Raw genomic sequence first — 19,438 nt, 5'->3', positions numbered from 1 at the left:
GCAGCACCATAGCGAGGCAAGTGTGGGCCCCTGAAAGAGGGTCTTCGCCAGCCTGGGGGGGGCTGAATCAGTCCTGAAGCAAGGATGAGCAGGACGCTGAGTTCCAGAGCCGAGGGGGTCAGTGTAGAATATAGAGCTGGAATGAAGAGCATGACGTGCAGGCATGGTGTGTCTCCAAGACTTCCCCAGGTAGGCATGCGTGTGTGTGTGTGTGTGTGTGTGTAGCATGCATGTATGTGTGTGTGTGGCATGCGTGTGTGTATGTGTAGCATGCGTGTGTGTGTAGCATGCGTGTGTGTATGTGTAGCATGCGTGTGTGTGTGTGATGCGTGTGTGTATGTGTAGCATGTGTGTGTGCGTGTGTAGCATGCGTGTGTGTATTGTAGCATGCGTGTGTGTAGCATGTGTGTGTGTGTAGCATGCGTGTGTGTGTGTGTGTGTGTAGCATGCGTGTGTGTGTGTGTGTGTGTGTGTGTAGCATGCGTGTGTGTGAGTGCAGGGAGAGGCAAGCGGTCAATATCAGGTGTTGGCTTCTGTCACTGAGGTAGTGTCTCTCTCCGAACCTGGAGCTCACTGACTTATCTAGTGTCAGAGACGCACAGGGTTCCTCCGGTCTCAGCCTACCTGGTGCTGCGATTATGGGCGTGCACCACTGTGTTGGCTTTTAGAAACTAGTTTTTTAGTTTTTTGTCCCTTCACATCATTTGTCCCTTCCCTTATCCTCCTTCCAACCCCTCTCATATAGCCCTCTTTATTCTCTTTCAAATTTATGGCTTCCATTTTCATGAATTGTTGTTACATATGTGTGTTTGTGTGTGTTCCTAAACACACAAATACAACCCTCTAAGTCTGTATAATGTATGTGTGTTTGCAGGGCTGACCACTTGGTATTGGATAACCAGTTGGTGCTCTCTTCCTGGGGATGGCTATTTCCCAGCATCCCTTAGTTGCCTGTAGTTCTTTTTGCAACAGATAGAGACTATTGCAGAAAACAACAACCAATCAAAATTCAGAGTTGTGGAGCCCAGTTACAACAGACTGATAGGTCTTCTACATAACTCCTGCACCAAAGGCGTAAACAGCATTTGGAAAGAAGGGATAGAACAATCGTAGGAGCCAGGGGAACATGGGGTTTGCTTTGAGATTGTGTCTCCTAGGAATGTTAGAGGCTGCACTCACGGATTCTCACCAATGTGACTGCCTAACTATGATCTGAACAGAGGCTATACCAATAGACATGCTAACATGGATGAAGCAGGAAGCTCAAGGAGCCACAGGCAACTAAGGAATGCATTTTCTTTTGTATGTGGATGCTGGGCATCCGGACTAAGGTCCTCATGACGGAGTGGCAAGGGTTTTTACACACTGAGCCATCTCCCTCGCCCTCCCTGGATGTCTGTAAACAGACACAATGTGATTGAATTTCTGTGAACATTTAGGTGGCTATGAGACCCTTGAGAGAGGCTTTATGCTCCTTGTTTGCCCATGGCATGGGAAGTGGGGGAAATCATCGGGTACTGGGGCCTGAGTTATCATCTATGATGTTCCCCAGCGTGTATGGCAAAGCCCTGGTCTGGGAGCAGCTGCAGTTAGTGCCAGCCAGTGAAGGGGACACCCCCACATTTTCCAGCCTCTCACTTCCTTCCACTTGGGGTGAGCTCTCTTGTTTTTCACCTCCTTCTCAGCCCTGTCTGAAGTATTACATAAACTCCAGGGTTCCCACGAAGGAACTGCATTGTCGAAGCTGTTCAAAGCCTACTGCGTGCGGCAGATGGCTCGCTGCCATTCACAGGCTGTGTTTTGAGACCGCATCTGCTTCCCACATTCCCGCCGTCACGCAAAGCATTCATGAGATGTACTTGCTTCAAAACTGGTTCAGGGAGTTGGGGGTGGGCAGTAGGACCTTTCTATCTACTCTGATGACCGTAAAAGGTGTGAGCTTATTGGCTAACAGTCATGCCCCTTGTGGTCACTGGGTGACTTGGGAAGTCCAGGCTCCTGAGTGTGTTAGTCCTAGAAAGGGTGTAGTCATCTCAGCTGCGTGTCTCCTCTGTGCCCTTGGTAACTGCCTGAACTACGGGGGCATCTTCCTTTGTGATTGTCAAGTGGCTTTTGATCAAACCTGGGCTTCTGGAGCCAACCGCTTCATCTGGGATTTGATCCAGATCTTATGATAGAACTCAAGTGGACTTGGCCAGGAGACCGAGACTCCTGCCCTCTTCCTTTCCTCTGGGGGTAAGTATGTGTCTTTCTGACATCACGATGCCATCCAGATCTTACAGATCCTAGCAGTTCAGTTCAGGCAACAATTGCACAGCACATACTGTATTCTTTGCCCCATGACAAAGGACAATAAAAATTCCCCAGCATGAGTTTTTGGCTCCTCTCCAGCATTTTGGACAGAAACAGTGTCTAACTGAGAGTTCTGTTTGGCGAATCAGGGCGATTTTGGGTGGGTCCCTGCTGTACCACCCTCCTTTGACTGGTCTGGGGCAAACAATCCTGCCACTTTGGACTTTTCTGTCCTCATCTGTTAAATGAGCCTAAGATATGGAGCTGGGTGTTTCACCAAGGTTCTCAGTGTTCATGGTGACTTAAGGTTATCAGCAACAAATTAACAAGAGCTGCTGGCCTGCCTGGGAAGGCTCTTGGTCTGTGTGGGGAGGTGTCCCAGGGCCACAGGCATGAGCTGCCGGGTGGAGCTGTGGGAATGAGTCCTATGCAGCAGAGCCCGGTGCTGATTTCTTCCTGTCTTTTTCCTCTCTTTCCAGCCTGTGACCTCATGACCCAGGGAATTTTGGCCTTGGTCACATCCACAGGCTGCGCATCTGCCAACGCCCTGCAGTCCCTCACAGACGCCATGCACATCCCACACCTCTTTGTCCAGCGCAACCCGGGGGGTTCGCCACGTACTGCCTGCCACCTGAACCCTAGCCCTGACGGCGAGGCCTACACACTGGCTTCGAGACCACCTGTCCGTCTCAATGACGTCATGCTCAGGCTGGTGACAGAACTGCGCTGGCAGAAGTTCGTCATGTTCTATGACAGCGAGTATGGTGAGTTCAGGGTGGACGGGCTGAGGCTTGCTTCCAGGGGCAGCTGGGTGCTGGTGGCGTTACTACCAGAGGCTTCAGCTGTGGGACCCAGTACTGGGGCGCTGTCAGGGTATAGATCCATGTTGGCGGTCTGGGCTGACTTTTCCTTGGGGCGGTAGGGCCCAACCTTGAGCTTCGTGTATCGCAGAAGAGCTGCAAAAACAGATCTGTAGATCGGCACTAAAGTTGCCTAGCAACATCACCTTATCATGACAGCTGAAGTTTGAATCATCTTAGAATTTTCAATAAAATATTAATAAACTGCTGGCAGGGACCTGAAGAGCTGCGTACAGGCAGCGGTGCAGGCTGCCTGCCTGGGTCTTCTCGGCATCTTCTCCTCTGAACGTTATCCCTCATGCCGGGTGGTGGTCCAGCCTTGGCTTTTTATTTACATCCACCTTGATCTGCCCTGTTTCAGGGTCTTGGGATGGGGCAAAGATCAGAAGGAGGGATGCCTTACCTGCAGGGCCTAGGGACACTATATGGCTGTGTGTGGTTTCTTTGAAGACCTCCCCTGTGAGGAAGTAAGCATAATTTACTTGTTAGGAAACCACAAAAGTGGGCTTTGGAGGAGCTGCTTCATGTTTGCTGAAAGTGCCTCTGTAAATAGATCAGTTCAGAGTCCTGAGATAAAATGGTTTCCATGATTTGTGCCTCAGAAAGGTTTTATTTGGAGACCATGGACAGTCACATGCCATTATGAGAAGTAATGCAGAAGGATCCCATGTGCCCTTCGCCCAGGCTGCCTAAGGCTAGCATGGTGCTTAGCTGTAGTACAATATCATAACCAGGATTTGACCCTGGTGCAGCCTGCAGTGGATACGGATTCATGTCTGCAGTGCTTATCTTACATGCATGTTTGCGGGATCATTAGCCAGGATCCAGAGTGGTTTTCTTAAGAATTCCTGGACTACACTTTTATAGTCACAACCACCCCATTATCTGTTCAAAGTTGACAGGCACTTGTGATGCTTGGAAGCCCCCTGGTCTGAGGTTCAGACTGAACGTTGCAACCCTTTAAAGTCCAGCTTTGTCTCCTGGTGAAATAATCCCTTTGCCAAGAAAGGAAATCAGCATATGTTTGCATTTGCCTAAATACTCTGCTTCCATAAGTCTGGGATGCTGTTCTCAGTGGCTTGAACAAATGAACCGTTTGGAGCCTTCCAGAAAGATGTGAGAGAGCAAGCAGTTACTGTGTTGAAATAAAAACATGGTGGTGGTGGGGACAAGGGTGGCTTCCAGCTCCAGGGATTTTGCTGGCATGCCCTCTGACACGTGCTCAGTCTCGGGTCCCCTGGGAGGAGCTGGAGACCTTGCAACAGCACCGGTGTGCCCCATGGCATCTTTGAGAAATCAGGCCTCACCCCAGGAACCAAACCTTAGAGTCCTCCTGTTGGTGCTGAGGCTGAGCCTTGTAGGAGGTATGGGTACCACCAGGGTCGGGGTGTGTCCTCCTCTAGGATGCACAGGCCCTTCCAGTTCTTCTGCTCGTGGGTACCATACCACTGCTCCTCTTGTCTCCGGCCTGCACCTACCATTCTCCCTGGGGCCTTCTGAGGAGTCACAGCTGCAAGGGAGGCGGGCCAGGAGGCCAGCTGTCTAGCCTGCTCACTGTCTGACCTTCTGTGACCCGTGGTGAGTGAGTGGCGCCTGCAAACACTTGCCCAGAGACTGTCTTTTCTTCTCATTCTATTTCTCACTTCCGTATACCTCGCATAGCAAATGCTCCAGGAAAGGTGTCTTTTCCCGCCTGGGTCCAGCAGAGCCGACGTCTTTGTCACCTGCTTACCTGTCCTCAGTCCACTTGGCTTAGCCTGACACTCATGGGGGCTTGTCCTTGATGTCCTCTGGACTCCTGCAGAGGTGATTGTGCCCAGAAGAGCAGGCCATGTGCTTTTCTTTTCACTGGATTTCAACACTGTGCCTGGTGCTATGTGGACGACAATCTCATGGATGAAGACATGGGAGTTTACAATAATTTTTGAGAAAGACAAAGGAGAGATGTGGAGAAAGATGGGGCCGCTGGGTGGCCTGACATCTGATCTAGGATGAGGTAGGGAGCTAGGAAGAATGACTCACCTTGCAGAAACGATTCTGGCCCAACCCTGAACCTGGAACATCCCCCAAAGAGTGCCTCCCCTGTTCTAATATGACGCTTCCTGGGGTGGGCTTCAGTTCTTGGCTAGCCTGCCCAAGATGCTGAACAAACAACAGCTTTTGTCAGCTGTGAATCATGGTGTTGAGAAGGATGCAGAGGCTGAGTGTGGGCTCAGTAACGCAAAACCGTGTTTAGGGTGCTGGGAGGCTTCCACGGTAAAGGGAGGGACTGCAGGCCAGGTTTATGTTTGCTGATGGTGGTGGGGCTTGGCAGTGGGTGCCACACCTGAGAGCTGATGGACGCCCACACCCGGCCTCCTGCAGATGGCGCTGTCCAGGGTCCTGACCAATTTGGTGCCAGTTGCTCTGGAGGTCACAGCTCTTTTATTGTAGTCTGTACAGGACCCTGCTGCGCTTGCCTACCCTGGCCATGTTGACAACCTTTGAGGCTAGTTTGTGCCCTTAAAAGTTTCTCTACCCTGATTCTTGCTGCTTGGCCCGACGACTATTCCCCTTGTGAATACTCCAGCCTGTTTGCCCACAGGAATCCCATTGGGTGGTGTTCACAACATACATGTGGTAGATCCCACAGTATCATTGGCAGTGGAATGTCCAGGTGAATTCATGTTGCCAATGTACGTGTGATAACATACTTTCTGATGAGCTCAATTAAAAAGCAAATCGCGTGTAAATACTCTTATTTCTCCCAGTTAAATAGAAGCGGTTGGGATCTAGTGACTTTTCAGGGCTGTTCTGTAAGAACCTTTACATGTGTTATTTCATTTATGCTACATTTACCAGTGAAGCACATAGGCTCAGGAGATGCTGTTTGGCGTTAAGTCCCATGCACTTAGCCAAGGCCCCTTCCCATTTTCTTGCTAGGCTTTAGCTTTCTTTTCTGGTGCCCAGCCAGTCAGAGTCATCACCAGGCTAGGAGTACAGCTTAGAATGGACCCAGCATGCCTTAGGGAGCAGCTCATCCTGTTGTGAGCACCACAGTGAGATCCTTCCTTTGGGAGGGGGTGAGGGTTGTTTTTTCCCCCCATTTCCCTGTCAGTTTCCCTTCAATCTCAGGAATGCCTTCCCCTGGCAGAGCCTGAGGACTGGCCATTTGCATCAAGTGTGAAACTGGAGCAGGAAAGCCCTGAGAGAATTTGAAAGAAAGGTGCACTATAGTTTGGATGTTGAGTGTCCCCTGAATGGTCATATGTTAAGGGCTTGGTTCTGATGTTGGGAGGCGCTACAGACCTTGGAGAGTTAGGTCCTAGAGGGAAGTCCTTAGGCCACAGGGGCATGTGCCTGAAGGAGATTAGGGGAATCCCGCCTTCCTAGCCGCCTGTACTTTTGATACGAGCAGAGTTCACTGTCCTGTACTCCTACCATGACTGCTGCACTTGCGGGGACTCTAGCTCCTGATCCTGAACTTGAGCGTCCAGGACTATGAGCCAAAACAAACCTGTCCTTCTACATGGCAATGGCCACAGGTATTTCACTGTGATGACAGAAATCTGACTAATACCGGGCTAGAGAAGAGTTTGTATGTATTTGGTTTACAAAATATGAGAGGTGCCATTTGGTACAATTCCATGGAAAACACTCGTGTGCTTGTTGTGACAGAAAAAGGAAAAATAGAAGGGAAACTGACATTTGGGGTAGAAAATCCCTAACATGAAAATACCAAAAGTTGGGATGGAATAGAGCAGAAAACTGTCTTGATGCTTCAAATACTGGTGTGCGTGCCTGCACGTGTGTGTGTGTGTGTGTGTGTGTGCGCGCGCGTGTGCACGCACGCCCATGCACATGCATGAGTATGCCATTTGCTGATTCACTTGATAAATACTCGTGGAATCTCAACCACGTGACACACATTTTTCCGGTTGCTCCTTTTAAATGAAGAAACATGTTCACATGGCTCACGTTGCCTATAACTGGACTTGGAAGCCAGGGTCCAGTGTCTCTAGCATCTCCAGGGTAGGCGTCCACCAGCCTACAGGCCTGGAAGGTTGGGAACTGTGATTCTGCATAAGCAAAACCTTAGGTCTCTGCCTGATTGACCACTGCATTTGCTTTAAAGTTACTGTGTGTATGTGTGTGTGTGTGACATACATGCACACGTGTGCACATACATGCAGGCATGTACAATCATGTATGTGTGTGCGTGACCTGAGTCCAACCTCAGGTGTTATTTCTCGGGAGCCATCCATCTTGTTTTTTGAGTCAAGGTCTTTCACTGGGACACAGGGCTTTTGATTAGGCTACTAGCCAGCCCAAGGATCCTCCCATCTCTGCCCCCCCAGGCCTTTTGCCTTGGTGTAGAGGATGGAACTCAGTTCCTTGTGCTTGTGTAGAAACTATATTGACTGAGCTACTTTGCTAATTCCTTAAAATCACTCTTTAGAAACAAGAAGTTATACATGATTGCAGTGCATATTCTCAACCAAAATATTAATAATGTTCAAAGGAATCCCTAGCATCCACAATCAGTTAAGATATAAAGGGTTCCCATATCCTCATCTCTGATTGCCTTCTATCCTTGTGAGAGGACTGAACTGTTATTTTGACTGTGTGCTAGCTAGAGCCAGTTCCTGGCTTTACTTGATCGCCGTGGACCCTGCAATAGATGTTGTTTGGTTGGCCTCTTTGTGACCCTTGTATATGTACAATAATGCTTCCGTGGCTGCTTTTCTCACCCTCTACCAGGGTTCTGAGCTTCATCCATTTGATGCAGATATGTTAATCATTTTTATTGCCTCACAGTATATCTAATTGATCTATCTGATCATTAATGGGCATTTGGATTATTTCCAGGCTTTAGTGTTACAGATAGTGTTGGTAAGAACATATTTGTATTTATCTCTTAGTGGTTTGTGAAGAGTTTTTAGTGTCTACTCTGAGGAGCAGAATTGCTGGACTGCCGGATCAATGCATGTTTGATGTTATTCACATCTACGGAGTCCATCCCTAAGTGTTCTTTCCTGTGTACAGTGCCTCTAAGGCTTCTCTAAGTGCCCCGGCTTACTGACATCTCCTGTTGCATGTGCCTGGAGGATTCTAGTGCAAAGTGTTGTATGACTCTGATGCTAATTTACATTTTCTGTGTACGGCCTTTTCATGTCTTCACAGGCTATTTTTGTTTTCCCTTCTATGACATGCTTGCTTGCAACTGTTAATTTTTATGCCGAGCCTTTTCTTTGGTGAGTTAAGTGTGGCAAAATACCTTCTGTCAGTTGCTTGTCTTCATAAACAGAAGGTTTGTATTGTGCTGTTGTCAAATGTAGTCATCTTTTTTATGCTCAGCTCTCTTGCCTGCCTCATTTAAGAAACCCTTCTCTACCCTCACGTCAAAATGATAGTTTCTCGCTAAAGCCTCTTTCTCTTCATGGGGGGAAGATATCGTCTCCTTAGCATGCTGCCCATAGGAGGGTCCCAGCCTGGGTCATGTTTAGGTGCTGACGTGTGCTCGCTCTCTTCTCCCTGCGTCGGGTTCCGGCATCCCTTCCCAGGCATTGCTGTGACTTAGGACCCAGCTAGTTCTTAGCGGCAGCTGAGAAGGGTGCACGCCCATTCACCGCCTCCTGTGGCAGGGAAGTTGGTGAGGTCTTTCTGGAGGAGGTGATGTCTATGCAGGTGTATAAGAACAAGTGGAAGTTAGGCAGTGGGTCCTGGAAGGAGTGGGGAGAGTGTTTCAGGTAGGGGGAGAGAAGTGAGAGGGCAGGGGGAGCAACAGAGAGGAGGGAGGAGTGTGTGCTCTCAGGACAGCCTTGGTGCAAAGGACTTGACTCTCTGTCTCTCTGGCTGCAGACAGTTCTTGAGGTTAGCAGTTAGGGGCCTAGGCCCTGGAGTAGTCTTGTTGGTTTGAGTCCTAGGTCTTTATAAGTTTGTGACACTGGGCAAACTATTCTCTGGCCACCTATTCGATGCAATTTGCATGTGACTTGACTATTACCCTTTCTTGTGCCCTTGCATGCTGGGGACTTAGTGAGACCCTGCACTCAGGAAGCCGAATCATCAGTAGCTGAACTGTGACCCACACTACCCTGGGTTTCCAAAGGAGGCATGCCAAACCTCCAGGAAGCCCTTGAGTTCCTGGCTTGAGTTGCTATGCAGCCTAGAACACAGCCGTATCTTGGTAGTGTTCTTGGTCCTCGGGATGTCAGAGAGAGCATACAGTCCCTGCCCTAAGCTGGGGTCAACGCTAGTGTTCTCAAACGTGCCACTAGAATGCACCGTGGCTCTGTGGGACACTGCAACTCAGCTGGACAGCCAGACTCACAGCTGTTGCACCTCACCCCAGTGCCCTCCCATAGTAAACTTCCCTGGAAGAAAGAGGATGCTGAGAATCCATGCTGTCCTAACCAGTGCTTCTTGCCAGCGGTGTCTCCCTGACAACCCTGGCAGAAAAGACTGGCGGCTTCAAGCGCAATGGCAAGAGATCTCATGAATAACACCCCTGATCATTACAGCATTAGTTTAAATTGAAGTAATAAATACTTTTTTCCCCCAGAAGAAATGAGCAAGTGAGTTTAATTGCTAGGAAACCTACAGAAGAAGTTTGACAGTAACTTTACCAGGACAAGTGTTTCGTGTTTTGTTCTTGAATCTAATTACAAAGCAGCTGTACTTTGCGATGTGTTAATTGTAGTGTTTGCCAGAAGATGAAAGTTCATTAGCTCTGGAGTTTCCTTATCCTCACATCAGGTTCCAGAGTGCCTCTGGGGGTATGAGGAGGTGCCTGCTGCAGGCGTGGTTCCACAGGGGCACCTGAGGCTGTGCTGGCTCTTGCACATGCCCATTACGTACCTAGGTCCTGTAGGAGTCTCAGGGTCATGACCTTGGCCAGATCGCTTGCATGTTCTCATGAAACATAGTAGTGCCCCTCCCTCAGAGGACTCTAGATGATGCGCTGGCTTGCGAGGCCCTCCTCTGGGTCTCACCCCTGCACAGGGAAGAAGTGTGGGCAGGGTGTGCTGATAAGTTTGAGATGGGCTGTGGTTCTCAGCTGTGTTCAGTCCACACGGTCCGAGTGTTGTGTTCAGTCACGCCCTTCCATGGCTCGCCTCTTGTGACCTGAGTAGTGGGTGCCAGTGACCCCAGGGCTTTGTAAGCATTGCCCACTCACGACCTCCTGTTGTCTGAGAAATTCATGCAGGTATGCAAAAGTGGTCATGCAAATCAAGCATTTACTGGTAATAATCCACAAAGAAATATACTTTAAAGCTGTCCTTTGCTGTTACATACACAGATTTTTTTTTACCATTTATTAAAGATGAGGCAGATTTGTACACTGAGGTCGGTTATTGTTATATCAAGGAATATTGACTGAATGTTAGATACTACAGGATATAGGATATTTCCAATGTTTCCAGAGTTCATAAGTGTTTTCATTTTTACACTGGTTAATGCTTTCATTGCTATTTTATATACATGTCGTACAAAATGGCAGAAGTATGTTTATGAACATTTCAGAAAAGAGGGAAACTTTATCCCAATCCCAAACCAAAATTGATTTAACGTTTTTAAAAAATGGAACCCAAGTCCAATAGCAGTTTCAAAACCAAACACCCCAACACTGTCCAATCCAAAGATATGATAGTTTTATATTTGCATGCTGAGCAATGGCAGTGGGACAATGTTAAAGGCCTGGGTTTTCCATAACTAAGCTGTTGCATCCTTACAGGAGAGAAAAACTTCATCCGTACAGTCAGCACTGCAATGAGCTACAGTAGTTTTGAGTCAGGGATGAGGCGTTTAGGTGATGTTCCTTGATATTACACACAGAGGGGTCCCATGCACAGTGCAAAGTGTGTGTGTCGTGTGTTTGGAGCCAAGGCATTAGTGATATTGTGTGACCCACCATGGGAGCGTGCTACAGGAATATCTCGGATGCTTCGCATGTTGGATTTTGAATTCATTTTTGGTTGCTGTGCATTTAGGAATCTTTTATTGTTGCCAAGTTTTCTTGTGACTCGGTGTAGGCTAACAACCCTCAGGAAAGAAGCTGGGCTCTCTGGGTAGGCTGGTTACCCCTGCAACCCAAGCCCTGGAGAGATGGTGAAGGAAGATCAGGGACTCAAAGACAGTGTCAGCTACATGGCTTGTTGGAGGACAGCCTGGGCTATATGTGCTAATGTTTGAAAAAAAAAGTCAAAACTGAAAAAAAACCAACAAAAACAAAGCTGTGTTCCAGCATGCCCAACTTTTAGTGTAGTAGTAGGGTGAGAAACTCTGATTTGAGATTTTCACTTCTTGAAAAAGGCTGCCAGGTGATAGCATATGACTGTAATAAGCTTGGGATATCCTGGTTTCTCCTGCTTGCTTTTCAGCACTTAGGTGGATGAGTAAGGCTTTGGGGGCACATTGGATCTTGCTTGGCCTGGGACAAGACAGTGTCTCTTGAACACCTTTAGGAGCGTTGGTTCCTGTGGAGGCAGAAAATCTGGGAGTTCTCTAAGATGTTTTCCTGTTTATCTAAAGGTCCTCTGGGACCCTTGGAACTTTTCACTGTCCCATGGGCGAAATGGCCACTGTCTTTCCATAGGTCCTGTTTCCTGCCCAGCCACTCACCCTCCTTCCTGAGCCTCCCCCCCCCAGACTGCTCAGATCCTTCAGGTACACCCCTGCCTCAGGTGTGATGATGCCTCGGCCCTCTGTGCAGGACACTTCCTTCTCACATCCATGGGCTACTTCCTCTGCTTTGGGGTTGTGTTTCCGCTTGATGCCCCTCCCTTTATTTCTGCCATTGAATTTGTATGTATTTACCTTGTTTTCAATGTCTGTTTTCCTCTAACTAAAATGTGAACTCCTAATAACAGTTTATTTTAAAATCATTTGTTATTTTAAATTGACATGTAATTATACTTATTTGTGAGGCGCATGTGACATTTACACACATGTGTAGGATGTCAGGTTAGAGTAACTGGAGTATCTGTTACATGGCATGAATATAACCAAAGAAATGATGACATCATTTATCCTTTATTTGTGTTAGGAACATCGAAGCTCTCTCTGCTAGCTATTTTGAAATTTACAATTAGCTGTTGTTGACTCCAGTTATCCTCTTACAAGAGAGGACATTATTTTTGCCATCCACCTGCATCAGGTAGGATTTTAATTTTTTGAGGTTTAATGATGCTGAATTTGTACCATTTAGTACAGCAGTTGAAACTTAGTAGGCGCTCATCAAATACTTGGTGAGTGAATGAATTCGTTAGTATTTTGACCTGGTACACCGTCCGTTTATTTTCCCAGGAAGCATATTCTTTTATGATGTTGAGGATCAAGCACAGAGCTTTGCATACGATTGATAAGTCATGTACCCTGAGCTCTGTCCCACCCAACGTTCATTTCTTTGCTTGAGATTTCCAGTTACAACTATAGCACCTGCCTTTTGCCACATCTGGGGACATCTGAGGGGAACACTTGGCTTTTCCTGGGCAGACTGATGACTCTGTCTGACTTGCGTCCTCTCATTTTGATAGTGAGGATAATAAAAACGCCTACCTCAGAGGATGCTCGTGAAGCTGAAATGAAATGAAATGAAATGATGCATTTGAGAGTGACACGGATCCCTGTGGTCACAGACAGTTTCTGATTTTCTTGCGTCACCACATAGCTAGGCTGCTTTGGGTACGCAGCCTGTGCTTCAGTTAGGCACATGAACACTGAGCAGGGGTTCTGGGCAGCCTGGAGTCTGGTGCCCAGCCTGTGCTTCAGTTAGGCACATGAACACTAAGCAGGGGTTCTGGGCAGCCTGGAGTCTGATGCCTACCACTGTCCCTGAAGGCTCAAGGCATTCTGAGTTGCAGTGGAGAGCAGTGACTGCTCAAGGAGAGCTGTGTATGAGATGCCAGGGGGAGGGACTGGGGAGATGACTCCACGGGCAAGGTTCTTGCTGCTCAAACACAAGGACATGAGTTGGACTCTTGGCACTCTCGTGAAACCAATACAGTGGTATACATCATATCTGCAAACCCAGCTCTGGGTAGGCAGGAATACAGGTGGATCTTGGTGGGGGTGCTTGCTGACCAGGTAATCTAGCAATATGAAGCCGGATGTTTTTGATTTTTATGGAAACTTCCCATCGAAGTGTCTGTGTGTAGGCTTCAGCAGGGATGATGTAGCCACTGAGTACCAGAGGGCAGGGGCCCACCTGCGGCAGCATGTGTCTCCTCTGCCATGCTCTAGGAACCCACTTCCTCACTGGGAGTTACCTTATAATGGGCCTGGCCTGGAGGCTGGTGATGTGTGTAGGAGGCCTGGGAGTTGAGGCTGAGCTCGCTGTCTAAGGCCTGGAAGTGCCATAGGAGCACGGACACGTGTGTTTTGACTTTGTGTGTGACTGTTTCGGTTAGTTTCCCCTTAGTCATTCACTTGTTTGTTTAGTGCACACACCCAGTGTTGATCTTTAGGTGCTTCTGACAATGCTGAGAGAGACGGTGAGGTTAAGCCGCGGCAGACTCAGGAAAACGGGACTGGCTGCCACTGTGTTGGCTGGCAGGGCGACGGGCATACCCCTGGCCGTATGTTTGGGAAAGCAGAACAAATAGGGGTAAAGATGTTGGTTAGAGGGGGGCAGCATGGATGGTGGCTCTTGCTTAAATCCCAAGTGGTGAAGAGTTGAAATGGGGATCTTCTCAGTCAGGCCTCTCAAAGCCCTGCCTATGCCAGCTTGGAACTTTCCATTGTAGGTGGGAGTGGTGGAGCACTAGGCTCTGCTCTGTGGAGTTTCCTTGCCTGGTGCAGAGGTCCTGGGACCTGTGCCTGGTCAGGCCTGCGCGTCTGACATTCATTGGTGCTCCCCGAGTGGAGCATCTCCTGTCAGTGCAGCCCACACACCCATGATGGCTAGAGACTTAGAGGGGAGCAGGCACGTGTGGTCACTGTCCCCTTGGTCTGGCAGTGTGAGATCGACACCATCTATGGCAGAGGCTGTGAAAGGCATCACAATGCTGCTTTGGTGCTTGGCACAGTTCTGTGAACATTAGGGAGCCCCGATGAGGTGAAGAGGGCTGATCAGGAGTGGAGGATAATGTGGGGGTGTCAGAGGTACCTTGTGTTTCTAGGGCGGTGGAACATGAAGGAAGATTATTTTGTTTTTGTTTTTGGCCTTGAAATGTTTTACTGTTTTGTAAGCAGTGCACAAAATGATGCTCTCGCTGACAAAAATTTCAAGTAAGTTCCCTACCTCCTCATCTTCCTCTCCAAAGGGAAGGGTACCTCCTAGGCATGCAACACAGATTACACAGGGATCCTTACCTCTAGACATAGCATAGTACACAAACAGGCAAGGCAGTGCTACCTGTATTTTAAAACAATTTATTTTATTTTGTGTTTGTGCATGTGCATGTGTGCATGTGTGTGTGTGTGGGCTCTGGGGGTAGTCAGGGGAGGGTGTTGGTTCCCCTGGAATGCTGGGAGCTAGCCTCCAGTCCTCTGGAAGAGCAGCAAGTGTACTTAACTACTGAGCCATGGCGTACTACCTTGAGACCTTCCTTACTCAGACTTCTGGGCTCTGGCCCCACGTGCCTGGCTTATTTCTATTCCCGGCTCCATACTTGCTGTTCTGCACTCTACCGGGGGGACGGCTGTGGTCTCCCTTTGCCAGTTCAGCGCCACCTCATTTCTTGCCGTCACGCAATGCCCTGAGTAGACACCTCTGTGAGCATATGTCTCTGGGACGAGCTGCTGGAGAGCTGAGTTGCTGGTTCACAGGAACTCTTTGCAGATTAGAAGAAGGTGGTGAGATGCCAGTTACGAAAATTAGGCAGCAGCAGGAGAGCGAGCCATGCTCTGGTTCCTGTTTTTCTCGGGGACTCGGAGGATGATGACTTTTGGGGTGCCACCCTGATGAGGAGGAGGAATGTCATCAGACAGAAAGCCTAACCCAACACGCAAAGCCAGAGAAGCAGACGATCTGAATCAGGGTTCTCTGTGGTCTGAAGTGGCTGAGAAACAGTGTCAGGGTGGTCACCTGTAGGAGCATTGAGTTTGGGAAGCAAGAAGCAGGTGGTGAGGAGGGTGACGATAGTAGCCCCTGTGTGTCCTACCCTTAGGGACCACATCTCTTCAGGATGGTGGAGCCAAACTGACATGAGGTCTGAGGTCTGAGGCCTCGTGCACTGGGCCCGGGCTGATGTAAGCACACAGACTGAGTAGCTCATGCTCAGGGCCTGGACACACGGGGAGCTAAAGTAGGGAATAGAGTCAAAACACACCCAGGACAGTCGGAGCTGGTCTGAGCTGAAACGGGTCTACCGGCTGCGGCACGGTGCTGAGCTCTGTGCCAAGCGCAGGGGAACGACTTGGGCGAGTGGTCGTGTGAACATGAAGTCCCCACCGTAGGTGTGGGCTTTGCCTCCCTGCACCTGGAGGCTTACCAAAGGCACTTGGTTCAGCTTCGCTGATGCTTCGTAAACAGACGACGTGTCCTGCAGAAGAAGACTAAAACATTCCCTGTGTGGTTGCTCCATGCCAGGCCAGGTCCGATCCTCATCTCCGTCTCACAGCCACTCAGCAAGGTGGGCCTCTGCCAGCAGCGCCTCTAGGCTCCAGCTGCCAGCGAGGATCTAAATTGCAAACACTTATTCTCATTCTCCTGACTGCCCCCTCCCTGCCCCACATGAGCTACAGGTGGGTGTGTTCTGGGCACAGTGCCCTGGCATGCGGAGGGCGGCTGGATTGGTAGGGCGTGTTGGAGCGTGAAGGGAGGCGTCTTTCTGACTGCCGTGCCCTCTCCTTATGTTCTCTCTAATTCTTTTCACCCACATTGGTCATTTACACAGGGACCGTCACAAAGCAGAGTCAACCAGCGGGGGACTTAGACCTTGGGAGGGAGACTCATTCATATTGTTAGGGAAGTCACAAGGCTCTTTAGCATTGTCAGTGTCGCTGTAGACTCCTATCCTTTAGGTCAGATTCTGCTATGCTCTGGGAAATTCTCACTTTCTTTAGTTACAGAAGAATGAGCACGTCACACAAGCATTCACTTTAACTGTCACTAGGTACACAGAGCAGCGGCAATGGGTGTGTTCAGATTGCTCTGTAACCCTGCTGTCACCCGTCTCTAGAACGTTCTCCTCTTCTTCCAGCTGATACTCAGTAGCTGTGTTCAGGCCCTAGCGCCCTTGTTCTACTTGTCTCTATGCACTTGGCTGTTCCAGGCTTCTGTGCTGACCCTGGTCTCTGTGTTCAGTTCTCTCTTCTGAGTGATCAGAGTGAGCCTGCCTGGGTCCCAGACCATGTATATCCCTCGCTGGCACAAGGGGTGTCTCAGGATGGGGACGAGAGGCTAGGAAGGATGCAATCATAGGTATTTGTTCTTTTGTCACTGGCTTCTTTCACTTAGAGTAAACGTCTGAGGTTTCATGCACGCCACAGCTGCGCCAGGCTCTTCCTCCTTTTAAAGACTGAATACACTCTGCTGTATGATGGCCCACACCCCATCCATTCATCTATCCCTCCATGGATTCTTAGGGTGCTCCAGCCTTCTGCTTACTGAGCTCTCTTAATCAGTTGAGAGCATGCCTCTAGTGCCTCTTGGGTGGCTGTGTGGAAGTGGCCTGTGTTGGTGTACACGTGTGTGCACCATGGATTTACATGCTATACCTCTTAGCTTCCACTCATTCCTCAAACGTCTGCACTGTGGATTTACATGCTGTCTAGACCTCTTAGAAAGCATCCATCATCCCTCAACATGCCTTCAAGATCTCTTTCCTTAAACTCATTGCCTTTCCGACAATGGCCTTCCTCCAGAAGTTCAGGCCCCTTTGTATATCCCATGGGGGCCTTGGGTCCCTCCCTTACTCTTGCCAGCCTCTTTTGTCATCACTCCTGGGTTCCAGTGGTGCAGGTGTGTCAGCTGGGCCTCAGGCATGGAAACAACATCTATTCATCACTGAGAGGAAAAGATCTAATGTGGGAATCCTGACAACTACCAGCACAGATGGGGTGGAAGCACCCAAGCGAACTCTAAGGCGGTGCCAACACCTCCGTGGTAGACGGGTGAATGGAAGAAATGGTCCTTGAGCCAGGACCATGTGGCCAGAACTGGAGCTGCATAGAGGGGCCACCTCAAGGGGATTGGCAGCACGAAAAAGAGTCCTAGACTCTTAGAGTGATAGTGAAATGCTTGGCTTCTCCCTCTTCATGTGCTATCTCTAGGTTCTCACTGATGGCTGTAACTGGAAGGTTGCTGAGACTAGGGCGGGGACTTAATTTTTGTCTTTCTTGGAGCAGAAAAATCAGATTTCACAGGGGAAGCCATCGGATTGATGTAGGGCATATTAGCTGAGACTTCTACTCCCAAGGACTTGCCTTCCAGTTCCTGCTTTGCCCTCACCAAATACCTTCCTGTCTGACAGCTTTGCCTCTGCCATCAGGACTCCTGTTTAGAAGCCTTCTATATTTCTGGTTCCCTGCCAGACAGCCCGTCTTTCCTCTGGGCTCCACAGCCTTCTGTGTGTCTAACACTAGGTTACTGGACCATAATCACTCTATATATCAACCTCCCTAGGCAGAAATCTCTGTTAGGATATAAATCTTGTGCTTTTGACTTTGAAACCCTGGCACTGAATGCTGGGCCTTGCTCATATAGCCCTCAGCAGAAGTCTTTGTGTAAGGTTACAGATGGGCTGGGGATAGGGGAAGGAAGATGTCCAAAGATCCGGGGAACACACACACACACACACACACTCATATATGTAGGAGTACATATATACTCATGTACATGCACACACATTTTCATATAAGTAGGAGCACATTTATACTAATGTACATGTGTGTGCACACACACCTATGTATACTCATGTACACACACAAACACACACACACACTCACACACACACCTGTGTATACTCACATACTTCAGGTGCCTGTGGTAATTACATTCAGAGGCACAGATGAATGTACTCTGTGGTCAGCTATGAATCTTGCTAATAGTGACCAAGAAAGATCAATAAATTTGCCTCCATCCTTCTAAGCTGACATAGATAACTGGAGGGCCAAGGGCATCTTGGAGTGAAATTTTATATGTTCCCCCATGAGCCAGGCTTATGTAGGGCAAGGAGGCTGGGGTGGGCATCATGTGCCTTGAAGGCCTGTAGGACAGGGTTGGAACCTGTGGTCTACTTGGGACTTCCTTGAATCTCAGCTCTTATTGTTGCATCCAATAATCCTGACTACAAAGCCAGGCTGTACTATAGAGCCCTGTCTCAGCTTCTCCTGAACTTTGTGCAGCCCCGCAACAAGGTCAGAGAGTTAAGTGAGATCCATGCTGTGTCTGGCACTGTGCGTAGCACACTTGTGTTGAGTGCTGTTACTGTTTTTCTTTCTTTAACACAAAATAGGCAGTTGTGTGTGACAGGAGGTGGGCATGGGGAACATGTGTCCCACAGCCACAGGTTAGTTCCAATAGTCTGCTGGTGCCCCAAGAGACAGAGGACTACTTTAAACGCTTGTCCCCATTGCTCCCAACCCTCTGGCAGTCTCAGCTTTTGCTTCTTTCAGTGATCATGTCTGGGAAACGGGACTCCGGGCTTGGGTAGCAGGCTTGGTAGCATGGGCAGCTTGGCAGGGTGGGAGGTTAGGTGGGCCAGGCTTGGCAGGGCTCTCTCAGTAGGCTGTGGATCTCATTTTCCATGTGGGTTGCTTTTTGGGGGCAGAGCACTGGTTTCCCCCTAAGGGTGGCGACTGAGTCCTTGTGAGCCTGAGGATGGTCACTGGAACAACAGAACATACATTCTCTCAGTGTGAGGCCCTCTGCCCCTGCCCTCCATGAGGGACCTCTGCTTGGTGTAGGGGCTGGAGTAGGATTTGGATTCAGGCAGCCTTTTCCGTTCCTGTCTAGGTGCCATTGAGTTACTCTTTTATCTGTGCAATGAGGAGTGAACACCCCATTTTCTCTAGCACACGTGGGGGGTCACGCATTCATTCCTCCATTTTCTTTGTTGCGTTGTCACTTCATGTGTGTATGCCATTGATGCCATTTGCCATTGTTCATAGATGGTTTCCTCTTCCAGGGTCTGCAGAGGAGGGGCAGGGCCTGCAGTCCTGGATTCCCTGCCTACCTAGCCTGTTTCACTGTTTCACCAGCCAATCGCTGAGCCGGGGGCATGGCTGTTCCTCTGGGTGGGGCTCATTTCGCTTCTAGCAGTTAGGATGAGGGGGTAATCTTCTAGGTTCTGCCATCTCCAGTCACGTGTGACTTCTAAAGCAGCTGTGACAAGAAGCTCCTTAGGAGATGGGTGGTG

The 19,438-nt window shown here is 49.1% G+C and overlaps 1 protein-coding gene across 5 annotated transcripts in view; it reads left to right on the top strand.

The window, feature by feature from the left end:
- Grid1 (glutamate ionotropic receptor delta type subunit 1) overlaps nucleotides 1-19,438 on the top strand; it is a 703,193-nt gene that overhangs the window by 131,553 nt on the left and 552,202 nt on the right. For 4 of the 5 annotated variants that reach the window (XM_040747682.1, XM_040747684.1, XM_040747683.1 and 1 more), the window contains one exon: nucleotides 2,772-3,056. The exons of the other annotated variant lie outside the window; for it this stretch is intronic. In XM_040747682.1, coding sequence (XP_040603616.1) covers nucleotides 2,772-3,056 — 285 coding nt within the window. The remainder of the gene's footprint in view (nucleotides 1-2,771; nucleotides 3,057-19,438) is intronic. 5 annotated transcript variants of the gene reach the window in all.

The sequence above is a fragment of the Mesocricetus auratus genome, unplaced genomic scaffold, assembly GCF_017639785.1.
Source record: "Mesocricetus auratus isolate SY011 unplaced genomic scaffold, BCM_Maur_2.0 Super-Scaffold_100006, whole genome shotgun sequence".
NCBI lineage: Eukaryota > Metazoa > Chordata > Mammalia > Rodentia > Cricetidae > Mesocricetus > Mesocricetus auratus.
Note: the sequence above shows the minus strand (reverse complement) of the source record. Positions and strands in the feature narration are given on the sequence as shown.